Source organism: Pistacia vera, unplaced genomic scaffold, assembly GCF_008641045.1.
Source record: "Pistacia vera cultivar Batoury unplaced genomic scaffold, PisVer_v2 Contig840, whole genome shotgun sequence".
NCBI classification, from domain to species: Eukaryota; Viridiplantae; Streptophyta; class Magnoliopsida; order Sapindales; family Anacardiaceae; genus Pistacia; species Pistacia vera.
This window is the reverse complement of record NW_022196713.1, coordinates 1,093,933-1,111,117: the sequence shown is the minus strand read 5'-3', so window position 1 is coordinate 1,111,117 and position 17,185 is coordinate 1,093,933. Positions and strand designations below refer to the sequence as shown.

General features: G+C 35.1%; 1 protein-coding gene and 1 pseudogene across 1 annotated transcript; one reads left to right on the top strand and one right to left on the bottom strand.

The window, feature by feature from the left end:
* Positions 1–1,972: 1,972 nt before the first annotated feature.
* Positions 1,973–3,912, bottom strand: LOC116118351 (biogenesis of lysosome-related organelles complex 1 subunit 1-like). Its single transcript, XM_031404336.1, has 3 exons — positions 3,743–3,912; positions 3,440–3,645; positions 1,973–2,342 (listed from the first exon to the last, which is right to left on the bottom strand). The coding sequence occupies exons 1-3, from the start codon at positions 3,894–3,896 to the stop codon at positions 2,253–2,255; spliced, it is 450 nt and encodes a 149-aa protein (XP_031260196.1). The 5' UTR covers positions 3,897–3,912; the 3' UTR covers positions 1,973–2,252.
* Positions 3,913–4,706: 794 nt separating this feature from the next.
* LOC116118339 lies at positions 4,707–16,145 on the top strand (annotated as a pseudogene).
* The last annotated feature ends 1,040 nt before the right edge of the window (positions 16,146–17,185 follow it).

Sequence of the window (17,185 nt, the reverse complement as noted above, 5' to 3'; positions counted from 1 at the left end):
CACAATGTTCTAATAATTGGAAGAGCATTAGCATTGTCAATAGGTTGTTAGCTCTGTGTGTGAAAGACAAACGATAGGATGAGGACAGCAGCGAAATCATTCTTGGTAAATATTGCAGATTGCTGCATTAATGCTTTTACAGTCAAAATCCATGGTCTTCATCCAGTTCTCAAAGTCTCCAATTTCCTACAACACAAACCCATAGAGTAGTTATCATAAGAAATTATTATGTATAGGAAACATCTTGGAGAAAGCCATTCAAAACGAGGATTTTCATATGTAAAACTGGCATGCTTCGACAAGTATTAGTTACTCTTTTCGCATCATCTTTTAATATACAAATTTCATGATTACATGCATCACTGATTATATGTTATTGCAACTATTTCTAGATGTTACTCCTACGTGCCCATATATGCTGCATGGAGATATCACCATATCAGCTATCATAAAACAATCTCATACTAACTAGAATGAAACTGTGTTATCAGCTAATTTTATGTTATCACTACCATAAACCAAAGCGCAATAATCTCATGTAGTTAAAACAGGAATTTATGTATTCCATCCAAACACGAGTTTCTTTCCCCCCAATGCTAAGTCCTATTTTGAAGGTCCATTGTAAAACAATGGCCTAATTTGAGTTTAAGAACAGACATTATATCTTCGGAAAGGGGGGAAATAGACTCACACTATATTTGATAAGAATGGAAGAGAAAAGGGAAGAAGAATGAAAACAGAAAAAGGAGAAGTATATGCATCCACCACCCTTCCATCCATTTGGTTTGATAAAAAAAAGAAAACATTACATTAATATAAACTACAAAATGGCTCTTTCCCTTTATTAGGTTTTTTTGCAATACCCTAAATGTAAGAATCAAAACTTCCTTGCAATACCCAAAATGTAAGAATCAAAACTTCCATCGTTCTCCTCATTCTTTCCTGCTGAACACACAAAGTAATCTTACCTCCACCATTCTAATTCCTATATACTTCGTTCTCTCCTACAGAGGAACNCATTGGTTAATTTATTTTCTTTCTATCATATTGTATATCAGGGTTTATATGAAGTAGTTGGCATATGTAATATTATTTTTGGAATCCTGCTTCCCTCGACTGTAGGTAATATGCAATGATTCACATGTGGATTAATATTCCTTGGGTTGTCCATTGCAATCTGGATTTAACATTCTAGCCGTCAGCCACGTGAAAGGCCTCATCTGTGGCTTTCCAGTACACTGAGACTGGGCTGCAACTAAATCAGTCTTCAAATTTCATAAACTACAGCCACATGAGACAAAAGATGTTGAGCTAGTCCATATGCCTTTGGAAATTTATCCGCACAGCGGAAAAAGATTAGTTTATTTGTGAAACCATTTTAGTTGAAAGCTTGAAAATTAATTTAATTGAAGAAATAAAGTGATCAACTAACCATAGCAAGAAACTTGCTGAAAAACTGGAAAAGAGCTTGGAAGCACCAGAGATTATCCCCAAAGATGACTTCCCTGGAGCCAATTCTTACTACACATTTTCAAATCATTGAAGCGCCAGCTGTTTCTTCCTTTTTGCTGTTTTTTTATTTCTTTAAAAGATATCTTCTACTGTTAAGGAACCAAGGTATTTTTCTAACAACTTTTGGCGGGTTTATTGTGGTCCTTTGGCCGCCAGAAAGGACTGATCAAAGATGCTTGAATTGACACAAATCCTCTTTCCTGTCTGCAAATAAGTTTTTTATGCACCGACTTCAAAAGGGTTTTTTCCTCCCATTCATTTTCCAACTCCCAAGTATTCTCCAATCGGGCTAAGATCTGGAAAACTGTAGCAGCCGAAGGACAACATTTACTGAAACCTTTTCTTTGTTAAGGAACAGGAATGGCAATAAAAAAGTACATTATGCGCTCCAAATGAGAAGTTTCGTAGAAGGATTGGCTTATCACAAACTAGTAAACAATGAGGCAAGAACGAAGGAATATCCAATAAAACAAAATCTATTTCCTGGGTAACATATAAATATTACCGTTACATGTTACGTAGCTTGCTCTTTAAACAGAAAATACAAACATCTCAATACACACACCAGCTAACACGAGATGCAACCAAAATAATTGAAGTTTAACCAGCCGAAGAAGTGTTCACAGAAGATTCACAAGTTACTACACAATGGTCTGATAATTGGAAGAGCATTAGCATTGTCAATAGGTTGTTAGCTCTGTGTGTGAAAGACAAACGATAGGATGAGGACTGCTGCGAAATCATTCTTGGTAAATATTGCGGATTGCTGCATTAATGCTTTTACAGTCAAAATCCATGGTCTTCATCCAGTTCTCAAAGTCTCCAATTTCCTACAACACAAACCCATAGAGTAGTTATCATAAGAAATTATTATGTATAGGAAACATCTTGGAGAAAGCCATTCAAAACGAGGATTTTCATATGTAAAACTGGCATGCTTCGACAAGTATTAGTTACTCTTTTCGCATCATCTTTTAATATACAAATTTCATGATTACATGCATCACTGATTATATGTTATTGCAACTATTTCTAGATGTTACTCCTACGTGCCCATATATGCTGCATGGAGATATCACCATATCAGCTATCATAAAACAATCTCATACTAACTAGAATGAAACTGTGTTATCAGCTAATTTTATGTTATCACTACCATAAACCAAAGCGCAATAATCTCATGTAGTTAAAACAGGAATTTATGTATTCCATCCAAACACGAGTTTCTTTCCCCCCAATGCTAAGTCCTATTTTGAAGGTCCATTGTAAAACAATGGCCTAATTTGAGTTTAAGAACAGACATTATATCTTCGGAAAGGGGGGAAATAGACTCACACTATATTTGATAAGAATGGAAGAGAAAAGGGAAGAAGAATGAAAACAGAAAAAGGAGAAGTATATGCATCCACCACCCTTCCATCCATTTGGTTTGATAAAAAAAAGAAAACATTACATTAATATAAACTACAAAATGGCTCTTTCCCTTTATTAGGTTTTTTTGCAATACCCTAAATGTAAGAATCAAAACTTCCTTGCAATACCCAAAATGTAAGAATCAAAACTTCCATCGTTCTCCTCATTCTTTCCTGCTGAACACACAAAGTAATCTTACCTCCACCATTCTAATTCCTATATACTTCGTTCTCTCCTACAGAGGAACTTCATAGAAAGCACTTTATGTAGAAACATAACTATTAATCGCTTTTCTCACTACAAAACCGTTTTCTAGAAAGCAATAAGCCAAATGCTTCATCCAGAAACTTTTTTATCTATTTCCGCCAAACGCCACTGCAACATTAACATCTAAAGTACTCCTGATCACACCATACATCTCCAAATCAATCTCTTCTAATCCAACAAACATCAAATTACACAAAAATAAAACCAACAGTATATACCATTAAAAAAAAAAAAAAAAAAAACGAACCTTCATGGCAGAGTTAATAGCATTAGTAGTAACAAGCCACTGATCAGTCTGTTTCATGAATCGGGCAATTGTAGCTGCCAAAGTTCGAATTTCAAGCTCAATTCTTTTCTCATTCAAATAAGACTCTTGCACCCCACCATTCATTGCATCCATCAATAAATCAGACACCCTTTTCGCATTATTAATCGATTCTTTCTTCGCTAACTCTGTTTTTGAAAAAACAACAAAAACCGTAACATCACCCCAAAAAAAAAATGCAAAAAGATTGAAAAAGTTTCAATTGAAAGAGAAAAATAAACCGACCCGTTTGTTGGCGGAGTTTGAGAGAGGAGTGGTGATGATCGTGGAGTAGCTGGAGAAGAGAGGCTTCGAGACTGCCCGGCTCTGCTTGAGCTTTGTCTGTCTCGGCTGGGAATGGCACGCGCGTACGCGCCAGAGGAAGCTGCGGTGAATACATTGATCTCAGCAGAGGGAGTGAGCTTCAATTATGCCTTTATTGTTTATTTTACCAAATATTTATTTATTTATTTGAAATCGGTTAATTCTAGAAAAAAATATATGATCAACCAAGGAATAATTATTTTCGGAAATAACAAAAAAGAAATAATTTTCAGTTCGTTGGTGTTAATTTTAACAGATAAATAAAAATACTTAAAAGAAAAATAAAAATACATAAATATCCTTTCTTTATTCTTAAAATATAAATTTAGAAAATAAAACTTTAAAAGAAAAGAAAATAATTTTAAACCTCAAGTTGTTTGCGGGCGATCAAGGAGGTTTACGCACTTGTATAAATTAAATAGTTTATTTATTGTTTTAGTATTAGTTAGTCAGTTAAGCCAAGTTGGTTAAATAGCTATAACTAAGTTGTAAAACAGCATTTTGTTTCTTAGTTAGATTAGGATTAGCTGACACTAAGTAGCTATTTTTTCTTGTATAAAAGGATGTACTCCGTTTTTCTTCATTAATAAAATAACAACTCTCTTTACCAAATTGCATTTTATTCTATTCATGGTATCAGAGTATAGATCCTTTTACGAATACACTACTTTTCTATTTATGTGGTAAATCTTTGATTCGATAAGCATAGGTGATGGCATAAGGAGCTCAAATCTTCAAAGTGAAAGAGAGATAGTGCTTAATCAAGTACAAAATGGAGAACACATACGAAATGGAGATCATTTGTATCTGCAAAGTTCTAATCATCCAGGAATGATTCTTATCTCTACTCCACTAATCGGTAAGAATTACTTCTTAGAGTCGTTCTATGAAAATTGCGTTGGGTGCAAAAGTGAAGTTAGGGCTTATAAATGGGAAATGTGAGATGCCTAATGAAGAATCTTCGGATTTTGAACAATGGAGTAAGGTAGATTGTATGGTTACTTCTTGGATATTGAACTCAATTTCGAAAGAGATTGTTGAAGCTTTTTTATATACAACCTCGGCTAAAGAGTTGTGGAAGGAGTTAGAAGAAAGGTTTGGTGAATGTAATGGACCTTTATTGTATCAGATAATTAGTTCAATTACTCAAGGAAATATGCATGTTGTGTAGTATTATACGAAGCTCAAGAAATTATGGGATGAATTGACATGTTTGATTCCCATACCAGAGTGTACTTGTGGTGTGGCTAAATCGGTAGCAGAGATAACTTCTTTTAATCGATTAATGCAATTTCTTATGGGTTTAAATGATAGTTTTGATCATATTAAAAATCAAATCTTGGTTGTGGATCCTTTGCCTATTGTAAACAAGGCATACTCAATGATCTTGAGGATTGAAAAGGAAAGAGAAGTGCATGTAGCATTTGGAGAAAATCTTGAGAATAGTGTTATGTTTGCTAAAGCATGGAATTTTAAAAAGGAAGCAATTGTTAAGAATGGGTACAAGAGGAAGGACATGGTGAAGAAGTCTGAAAGGCATTGTGAGTTTTGCAACAATGGTGGACATACGAAAGAGATTTATTTTAAGCTTCATGGTTATCTAGACTAGTACAAAGAATTAAAAGAACAAAAGGGAAAATCTCAGCCTAAGAATTATGCCAACATGACAGATACTCCATTAGAACGTGTGAAAATTATGGTTGTTAACGACCCGAGCCGAGCCGAGTTTTTGGCTTAACGAGCTCGACTCGTGAAAAAGAAGAAGAATTCGAGCCGAGCCTCTAATTTCTTGACTCGGCTCGACTCGTAAAGAGAGAAAAAGATTTCAAGCCTGGCTCGCGAGCCAACTTAACGAGCCGAGTTAGAGCCGGCTCGCGAGCCAGCAAAAAACATGCAATTTTTTTTTTAATTCGATGTAGATTTTCTCTCTCTCATTTATTACTCTTTCTCTTTCACTTCTTTTCCCCTCTAATTTATTATTTGATTTGCTTCACAAGAACTTCTTATACTGTATCTTTAATTATAGCATTTATATTTTATTTTGTATGACTATTTATATATTGTTGATATTTTTCCACATGTTTCTAATTTTGTTTTCAAACTTTTTGGATTTGGGCAACTTCTTTGGGTTCCCAAGAAGCCCATTAGCCCCATATAAAGAACTAAACACAAGATTTACTCCTCCTCTTCCAGGTTTCAACTCTTGAACCCAGAAGGGTTTTGGTTTCGTTTTTGTTTCGCAGAATCGCCATGAAAGAGCCAGGAAGCAGAAAACGCAAGAGAGGGACCCAACCTCAAATCAACACTCAAAGACAATCACAAAGCATGGTAAACAGACCCTTCAACATCAACCTTCTGCTTCTCCTTCCCAAACCACCCAAGTCCTCACTTTCCTCGACAAGGTCTCTCTCTTTACACTCTTTTTAATATCCGTATGTGATTTTTAGGAATATTTGAATGATGGATATTGGGTTTGGTTTTGGTTTTTAATATGCAGATGCGAGCCAGGTTATCTGGGGGCCATTTTAGGATGCTTAACGAAAAGCTTTATACTTGCACGTATTTATACCCTTCTTCTCTAGTACACTATCTTGTTTTAACTACAGCTACAGGATTTAATTTTTATTGGTTTACGTTATCTTTCCAATTGGTTTTTTTCTTCTTTTTTGTCAGTGGAAAAGAAGCACTTAACTTTTCAGTGAAAACCCGTCATCGTTTGATATGGTAAGATTTTCCAATGCAAATTTAGTTTCTCTCAGGATTGTATGTAAAAGTTTGTCATAGTTTGTCATCTGGTCTAATTATGGTAGGATGAGAGATTGTTTGGTCTAGCATTTGAATTATACCTTAACTCTAATGCAAAATATATATTAAATCTTTAAATATATAGTCCTTACATATAAATTTGCCTAGCTGTTTCATATTCGACTTGAATATCCTTAACATCAAAGTTTAGAAATCCCTTGAATGGACTTGAGGCCATAGAAGAGTCCTCGATACGAGACCAAATTTGAGACTTTATAGTAAATCTAATGTTTCATCCATTTCCTCAGATTTCTGTACTGTGACTATCTGATTTTTCACTCCACCGAAACTTGACTGTATTATTTGACTTACTTTTTCTCAGTGCTCTTCTGGTCTAAATAGATAGCTTCAAACAACATTTTGTGGAATTACTATTTGGATGACTGTTGTATTTGGAGAAAAGAGTGTTAACTTGTTTTTTCTTAACTGGCAGTATCATTCGGATATCAAGAACAAATGTCGCATTGGCCTGAGCTTCCAGTTACAAAATCGCAGAATGCTGAAGGGTCACACCCTTCTTTAGTTGTTGCTGATTTTGGTTGTGGTGAGTTTTGCTGAAATCTATCAAATGCTGCTAATTGCAAGAGAGTTCCACTCTTATTTGTGATTAATCTTAATGTTCACTTATATGCTCTTAACGGTGGCTCTATCAACATCTTTGTGCTACATTGTGTTTCAGGATCACCCTGGCAAAAAATGTGAAGAATAAAGTTTTTTCTTTTGATCTTGTCTCAAATGTCCTTCAGTAATTGCTTGTGATATGTCAAATGTACGTCTTTCTTTTTCTTTTTAAGCTCATATAACAGAAAAATTGTCATTTGGACTTTAGACCATGAATAAAGTATTATTATTACTTTCCCTATATAAGACTAAATCGTTGAAACTTGTAACAGTGTTTTTTTTTTTTTTTTTTTTTTTTTTTTTTGTTATTGTTATTGTAAAGGCAGGATTAATCTTGCCATTAAATGTTAGTGTTTACATTTTCTCATGTTATATTTAGATGACAACTTGTACACTCTGGTAATTATTATGAACCATGATATCCTCTTTGTTTATATTATATACGCATCTGCAGCAAATGGTGCTAAAATATAGTTTTGCCTTACATTTCCAGTTTTTGTCTTGCAGGCTTAGGGTATTCATACCTACAAGACATGCTAGAGTCACATGTCTAACTATTGATTATCACCCCTATTCAAGCACGAATTCAGAAACTAGACTCATCCTTTGAATTCCTTTATGAATGTCATTCCTCTGATCTAGTTTTCTATGCCTCAATGTTAAGAGCCTATGATTAAGAAAATAAGTATAGAAAGTCATATAATGGATGAGCAGATTATTTCTAATATATACTCTTAACTAATGTCTTGTTTTCATTGTTTGTTGTCCTCTATTACTTATCATCAAATTATGATTTTGGTGACTCTGGATATTGCTGAAAGCTAGAAACATCAATTGCTAAACTTCTATATGACTTCCGAAGTTTTTTCCTGGGTTTAAGAAATATTGAAGTTGGGCTTACGAATATGCTTTGGAAGTTCCTTCTTTTCCTTTTCGATTTCATTTTAAAAAATTTCTAGTGTTGATTACAGTTTGTGAGATGCGCTCACTAGAATTGTTTGTTTATGCTTACTGGCAGACACCCCTTGACTCTTCATCTGTAGATGTTTGGTCTTCTGCCTTTCATTGATGGGAACAACCTTTCCCAGTTCCTTCAGAAGCGCACAGAGTTCTTAAGCCAAAGTTTGTAACCAATTTCTTGTTTTACTTTTGTGGTTTCAATTCATAATTTAATTGATAATGGTTTATCCCGTGGCTGGCTTTTGATAGCAAGGTGAAGAGCAGATTTGATCCAAATACCGGAGGAGCGGACCCAAGAGAGTTCTCAAATGCAGTTTGTAATCTGGGGTTTGCATCTGGTTAAAGGTCACTTTCTTTTCCTTTAATTTGCCTCTGTAATTGATCACTTTCCCGTGCTTACTGTACATTATTTACAGGACTTATCAAATAAGATGTTTATTTTGTTACACTTCAAGAAAAAGGTTAGCGCTATTTTATAACATGTCTCTGTTCATATCATTTCAATTTATCTGATAAATGAGTGCCATTTAATTTTTTGATACTCATGATTTCGAATCGTTTGCTCTCTAGGAGAAGCGAATTCAAAGAGAAGGAAATCGAGGCCTGGTTAAAACCTTGTTTATACAAACGTCGCTGAAACTAAACACAATGCTCCTCTTAGCTTATGTATCAATCTCCTACAAAGTGGTTTTCTGTACCTTGAACTGAAATGTAATGATAGGCACTTCTGGAGGAATTCATTAAATTTTGTTCCTGCTTATAGCCAAAAGAAACTTCTCATTTTTTTTTTTCTTTCTTTTGTGTTCTTAACAATATTCAATAACATCTACCATAATTATGTAGTTTACCAAAAACTAAATCTACGTCTGGAAATTTGAGGCTATTTTTCTTTTTAGAAGAATTGTATTTAGTCAATTATTTGAGTGAGTTGCAAGTTATTTGACGATCTAGAATAACAGAATGTTACTCGAGCATTTTCAATGAATTTTTTTCATATAAACCCAATGACAGTGACAGTGATATGATTGCTATATATCATTCATTTACTTGGTTTTATTTTCTTTCTATCATATTGTATATCAGGGTTTATATGATAGTTGGCATATGTTATATTATTTTTGAATCCTGCTTCCCTCGACTGTAGGTAATATGCAAGATTCACATGTGGATAAATTCCTTGGTTGTCCTTGCAATTCTGGATTTAACATTCTAGCCGTCAGCCACGTGAAAGGCCTCATCTGTGGCTTTCCAGTACACTAGACTGGGCTGCAACTAATCAGTCTTCAAATTTCATAAACTACGCCACATGAGACAAAGATTGTGAGCTAGTCCAATTGCCTTTGGAAATTTATCCGCACAGCGGAAAAAGATAGTTTTTTGTGAACCATTTAGTTAAAGCTTGAAAATTAATTTAATTGAAGAATAAAGTGATCAACTAACCATAGCAAGAACTTGCTGAAAAACTGGAAAAGAGCTTGGAAGCACCAGAGATTTCCCCAAAGATGACTTCCTTGAAGAGATGGAGCCAATTCTTACTACACATTTTCAAATCATTGAAGTGCCAGCTGTTTCTTCCTTTTTGCTGGTTTTTTATTTCTTTAAAGATCTTCTACTGTTAAGAACCAAGTGTATTTTTATAACTACTTTTGGCGGGTTTATTGTGGCCCTTTGGCCGCCAGAACGGACTGATCAAAGATCTTGAATTGACACAAATTTCGTTCCTGTTTGCAAATTTTAAGGAAGTATTTTATGCACCGACTTCAAAGGGTTTTTTTCCTCCCATTCATTTCCAACTCCCAAGTATTCTCCAATCGGGCTAAGATCTGAAAACTGTAGCAGCCGAAGGACAACATTTACTGAAACCTTTTCTTGTAAGGAACAGAATGGCAATAAAAAAGTACATTATGCGCTCCAAAGAGAAGTTTCGTAGAAGGATTGGTTTACACAACTAGTAAACAATGAGGCAAGAACGAAGGAATACCCAATAAACAAAATCTATTTCCTGCATAACATATAAATAATACCGTTACGTGTTACGTAGCTTGCTCTTACAGAAAATACAAACATCTCAATACACACCACCGCTAACACGAGATGCATCAAAATAATTGAAGTTTAACCAGCCGAAGAAGTGTTCACAGAAGTTTCACAAGTTACTACACATTGTTCTATAATTGGAAAGCATTAGCATTGTCAATAGGTTGTTAGCTCTGTGTGTGAAAGACAACGATAGGATGAGGACAGCAGCGAAATCATTCTTGGTAATATTGCAGATTGCTGCATTAACTTTTACATCAAAATCCATGGTCTTCATCCGTTCTCAAAGTCTCCAATTTCCTACAACACAAACCCATAGGTAGTTTCATAAGAAATTATTATGATAGAAACATCTTGAGAAAGCCATTCAACGAGGATTTTCAATGTATAAACTGGCATGCTTCGCACAGTATTAGTTACTCTTTTCGCATCATCTTTTTATACAAATTTCATGATTATGCTCATCACTGATTAATGTTATTGCAACTATTTCTAGATGTTACTCCTACGTGCCCATATATGTCTGCATGGAGAATCACCATATCAGCTACATAAAACAACTCTCATACTAACTAGAATGAACTGTGTTATCAGCTAATTTTATGTTATCACTACCTAACCAAAGCGCATAATCTCATGTAGTTAAACAGGAATTTATGTATTCCATCCAAACACGAGTTTCTTTCCCCCCAATGCTAAGTCCTATTTTGAAGGTCCATTGTAAAACAATGGCCTAATTTGAGTTTAAGAACAGACATTATATCTTCGGAAAGGGGAAATAGACTCACACTATATTTTATAAGAATGGAAGAGAAAAGGGAAGAAGAATGAAACAGAAAAGGAGAGTATTGCATCCACCACCCTTCCATCCATTTGGTTTGATAAAAGAAAGAAAACATTACATTAATATAAACTACAAAATGGCTCTTTCCTTTATTAGTTTTTTTGCAATACCCTAAATGTAGAATCAAAACTTCCATCATTCTCCTCATTCTTTCCTGCTGAACACACAGTATCTTCCCCTCCCCCATTCTAATTCCTATATACTTCGTTCTCTCCTACAGAAACTTCATAGAAAGCACTTTATGTAGAAACATAACTATTAATCGCTTTTCTCACTACAAAACCGTTTTCTAGAAAGCAATAAGCCAAATGCTTCATCCAGAAACTTTTATCTATTTCCGCCAAACGCCACTGCAACATTACTCCATTGACAAAATCTTTAAGCACGTTATTCACATCCAAGCTCAATTATAAATTAATTTAATTATGTTATGCACGATAAAAATAAAAATAAAAATAAAAACTCTTGAAAATGATTTTTCTTCTGTATTTCTTTTTCTATGGGTATCGGATCGGATCGGATCACACACATACACATACATATATTATGACCGAGATGTTTGAGTCAGTTTATACACACCTCAACTAATCCCTCAAGACTCTAGAAATACCAATCGGGTAAGAGTTCAGTGGTTACCCATATTAACAATCGAGAAGAAACTCGAATTCAGAATCTCTTGAGTAATACACCCAAGAGTCTTTATTAACCACTCGACCACACAGAGATAGACCTGGCAAAACGGGCGGGTGGGTCGGGTACGAGTCGGGTCTCACGGGTACGGGCCCAAAACGGGTCGATTTAAATGGGTCCAATATTTTGGACCCACACCCTACCCTATACGGGTATGGGTGGACCCCCGGGTGCCAGTACTATTCACTCCAGTTTTAGATTTTTGCAGTTACACCCCCAAATCGTCCTAAAATATTCATTTTTGAGCAAAATTTGTCACCAATCAAACAGAAAAAAGAAACCCACGTTTTCTCCCAAGTTTTCTCACCAGCCAAACAGAAACCTAGAACCTAACAAAGAAAAAGTTTAAAAAACTTTATTGATTGTCCTTTCATTCCTCATCAACCAAATAAACCCACGTAAAAAAATCTGAAAAAATAAAAAATTTACAGAAGAAAAACAACAGGTTAAGAATGAATTGACTCTGCAAACAGGCAAAGATTGAACAGATCTGAGTATCCTCTTTTACTGTTTAGTTTTTGAAACTTCTGTCGCAGATTCTCCACTCTTCAGTCTTCATCCCAACCAAAACCTAACTCTAACTTTAATCACCTCCACTTCCACTCCCCACGTCCCACACGCCACCTGCTGCCCCGCAAGCTGCAACGCATCCTCCATCGCAGGCTCCGGATAACTGATATTTGAGCAAATCTCAAATCGACATAATGACTCATCACTGCCACGAATATCAACTTCCGAGTTCCGCCTCTCTCTTCACAGATATAATACAAGAGACTTACAAAAATACACCTCAGATTATACACAACTATCGAAGATGTCTGAAGGTAAAAGAACGGAGCCAGAGAAGAGGAAACTAGGGCAAAACGACGACGGCACTTTAGCTGGACAGGTTTGATTGAATTTTTCCTTTGGGTTTTTGGATATTTGTTTTTATTTGATTGGATTTTTCCTTTGGATTTTTGAATTTGTGTGATTTATGTTTTTGTTTTGTTGTTGGGTTTATTTGCAGAGTCCTTTTGTGCTGATGAGAAACGAAGACAGAAGAAGCAGCAACGATGAGTTTGAGAGAGTTAGGGATTTTGCGATTTGGGGCAAAAACATGGCCAAACCCCAATTTAGAATTTAGGGTATCCCTGCAAAATGAAAAGGGGAAAAACAAACGGGTGCCCGCGGGCACTCGCTGGTGTACCTGCTTGACCCGTTGGCAAAACGGGTTGGGCCGGGTACGAATAGAAGAAAAACGGGTCTAATATTAAAGACCCACACCCTATATTTTTTATGCGGGTTTAGGGTTGACCCATAGGTCCAAACCCGTTTTGCAGGTCTACACAGAGGTACTTTCTTATACTGTACTCTTTAATTATAGCATTTATATTATTATTTTGTATGACTGTATTTGTTTATAGGCTTGATAGTTGTCACATCTGTTTCGAAATTTTGTTTTCAAACTTTTTGGATTTGGCAACTTGGGAAGCCCAAACCATTAGGCCCATAAAAAAGAACAAACACAAAGATTTTCTTCCTCTTCTTCAGGTGTCAACTCTTGAACCCAGAAGGGGTTTTGGTTTCGTTTTGTTTTTGCAGAATCGCCATGAAAGAGCCAGGAAGCAGAAAGCGCAAGAGAGGGAGGCAACGCCAACCTCAAAATCAACACTCAAAGACAATCACAAGCATGGTAAACAAACCCTTCAACATCAACCTTCTGCTTCTCCTTCTTCCAAACCACCCAAGTCCTCGCTTTCCTCGACAAGGTCTCTCTCTTTAACTCTTTTTAATATCGTATGTGTGTTTTCGGAATATTTTGAATGATGATATTGGGTTTGGTTTTGGTTTTTAATAGCAGATGCGAGCAGGTTATCTGGGGGCCATTTTAGGAGCTAACGAAAAGCTTTATATATTGCAAGTAATTATACCCTTCTTCTCTAGTACACTATCTTGTTTTAACAGCCACAGGATTTAATTTTTATTGGGTTACGTTATCTTTCCAATTGGTTTTTTTCTCTTTTGTCAGTGGAAAAAGAAGCACTTAACTATTCAGTGAAAACCCTTCATTGTTTGATATGGTAAGATTTTCCAATGCAAATTTAAGTTTCTCTCAGGAATTGTATGTAAAAGTTGTCATAGTTTGTCATGGTCTAATTATGGTATGATGAGAAGATTTGTTTGGTCTAGCATTTGAATTATACCTTAACTCATAATGCAAAATAATATTAATATCTTTAAATATCTAGTCCTTACATATAATTTTGCCTAAGCTGTTATATATTCGACTTGAATATCCTTAACATCAAAGTTTAGAAGAGTCCCTTGAATGGACTTGAGACCATAGAAGAGTCCTCAGATACGAGACTTCATTTCCTCAGATTTCTGTACTGTGACTATCTGATGATTTCACTCCACCGAAACTATTGATGATTTCACTCCACCGAAACTTGACTGTATGTATTGACTTACTTTTTCTCACTGTCTTCTGGTCTAAATAGATAGCTTCAAACAAACATTGTGTTGAATGGAATATCTCTTTGGATGACTGTGTATTTGGAGAAAAGAGTGTTAACTTGTTTTTTTCTTAACGGCAGTATCATTCAGGATATCAAGAACAAATGTGCATTGGCCTGAGCTTCCAGTAACAAAATCGCAGAATGGCTGAAGGTCACAGCCTTCTTTAGTTGTTGCTGATTTGGTTGTGGTAGTGGTTTTGCTGAAATCTATCAAATGCTGCTAAATTGCAAAGGATAATTACCACTCTTAGTTGTGATTGAATCTTGATGTTCACTTATATGTCTTAACGGTGGCTCTATCAACATTGTGCTACTTGTGTTCAGGGGATGCACGGTGGCAAAAAATGTGAAGAATAAAGTTTTTTCTTTTGATCTTGTCTCAAATGATCTCAGTAATTGCTTGTGATATGCAAATGTACGTCTTTCTTTTTTCTTTTAAAGCTCATATAACATACAGAATAATTGTCATTTGGACTTTAGACCAGCGATAAAAGTAATATTAATTACTTTCCCGATATAAGACAAATCAGTTGAAACTTGTAACGTTGTTTTTTTTTTTGGTTGTTATTGTTGAGGCAGGATTAATCTTGCCATTAAATGTTATGTTCACATTTTCTCATGTTATATTAGAGTGAGAAACTTGTACACCGGTATATTATTATGAATCCATGATATCCTCTTTGTTTAATATATTTATATACAAGCCTCGCAGCAAATGGTGCTAAAATATAGTTTTGCTTACATGTCCAGTTATTAGTCTTGCAGGCTCTAGGGTATTCATACCTACCGACATGTTAGGTGTCAACGTGTCTAACTATTATATCACCCCTATTCAAGCACGAATTCAGAAACTAGACTCATCCATGAATTCCTTATGAAATGTCATTCCTCTGTGATCTAGTTTCTATGCTCAAACGTTAGAGAGCCTATGATTAAGAAATAAGTATAGAGAGTCATTTAATGGATGAGCAATGATTATTTCTAATATATATACTCTTTAAACTATGTCTTGTTTTCATTGTTGTTGTGTCCTCTATTACTTATAAAACTTATGATTTTGGTGACTGTGGATATTGCTGAAAGCTAGAAACATCAATTGCTAAACTTCTATATGACTTCCGAAGTTTTTTCCTGGGTTAAGAAATATTGAAGTTGAGGCTTACAAATATGCTTGGAAGTTCCTTTTTTTCTTTTTCCATTTCAGTTAAAAAAAATTCTAGTGTTCATTTACAGTTTGTGAGATGCGCTCACTAGTAATTGTTTGTTTATGCTTACTGGCAGACACCCCTTGACTCTTCATCTGTAGATGTTGCTGTCTTCTGCTTTCATTGATGGGAACAAACTTTCCCAGTTACCTTCGGAAGCGCACAGAGTTCTTAGCCAAAGTTTGTAACCAATCTATCTTGCGTTACTTTTGTGGTTTCAATTCAGAATTTAATTGATAATGGTTTATCCAGTGGCTGGCTTTTGATAGCAGAGGTGAAGAGCAGATTTGATCCAAATACCGGAGGAGCAGACCCAAAGGAGTTCTCAAATGCAGTTTGTGATCTGGGGTGCATCTGAGTTAAAGGTCACTTTCTTTTCCTTTAATTTGTCTGTAATTGATCACTTTCCCGTGCTTACTGGTACATTATTACAGGACTTATCAAATAAGATGTTTATTTTGTTACACTTCAGAAAAAGGTTAGCAGCTATTTTATAACACGTCTCTGTTATCATATCATTTTCAATTTATCTGATAAATGAGTGCCATTTAATTTTTTGATACTCGTGATTTTCGCATTGTTTGCTCTCTAGAAGAAAGAATTCAAAGAGCAAGGAAATTGAATGGCCTGAGTTAAAACCTTGTTTATACAAACGTCGCTGAAACTAAAGACAACAGATGCTCCTTTAGCTTATGTATCAATCTCCGACAAAGTGGTTTCTGTACTTGTAATGTAATGATAGGCAACTTCTGGAGGAAGTTCATTAAATTTTGTTCCTGCTTATAGCCAAAAAAACATTCTCATTTTTTTTCTTTTCTTTTGTGTTCTTAACAAATTTCAATAACATCTACCATGAATTATTTAAGTTTACCAAAACTAAATCTACAGTCTGGAAATTTGAGGCTATTTTTCTTTTTACAAGAATTGTATTAGTCAAATTATTGAGTGAGTTGCAAGTTAGTTGACGATCAAGAATAACAAGAATGTTACTCGAGCATTTTCAAATGAATTTTTTTCATATAAACCCATAGTCAGTGACAGTGATGCATGATTGCTATCTATCATTCATTTACGTTGGTTTTTTTTTTTTTTTCTTTGAATCATATTGTATATCAGGGTTTATATGAATAGTTGGTATATGTAATATTATTTTTGGAATCCTCCTTCTCGACTGTAGGTAATATGCAATATTCACATGTGGATTAATATTCCTTGGGTGTGTCCATTGCAATCTGGATTTAACATTCAGCCGTCAGCCACGTGAAAGGCCTCATCTGTGGCTTTCCAGTACTGACACTGGGCTGCAACTTAATCAGTCTTCAAATTTCATAAACTACAGCCACAAGAGACAAAAGATGTTGAGCTAGTCCATATGCCTTTGGAAATTTATCGCCACAGCGGAAAAAGATAGTAGTTTATTTGTGAAAACCATTTAAGTTGAAAGCTTGAAAATTAATTTAATTGAAGAAATAAAGTGATGATAACTAACCGTAGCAAGAAACTTGCTGAAAAACTGGTACAGAGCTTGGAAGCACCAGAGATTATCCCCAAAGATGACTTCCCTGGAGCCAATTCTTACTACACATTTTCAAATCATTGAAGCGCCAGCTGTTTTCTCTTTTGTGTTTTTTATTTCTTTAAAAGATATCTTCTACTGTAAGGAACAAGGTATTTTTCTAACAACTTTTGGGGGTTTATTGTG

What these genes read in the sequence shown, in the direction of transcription:
- LOC116118351 (XM_031404336.1), bottom strand. Translation starts at nt 3,896, where the DNA reads ATGTATTCACCGCAGCTTCCTCTGGCGCGTACGCGCGTGCCATTCCCA. An exon ending in CAAACTCCGCCAACAAACGG is followed by an intron (nt 3,646 to 3,742) that starts GTCGGTTTATTT and finishes TTTCAAAAACAG; the next exon opens with AGTTAGCGAAGAAAGAATCG. An exon ending in CTATTAACTCTGCCATGAAG is followed by an intron (nt 2,343 to 3,439) that starts GTTCGTTTTTTT and finishes TTTGTGTTGTAG; the next exon opens with GAAATTGGAGACTTTGAGAA.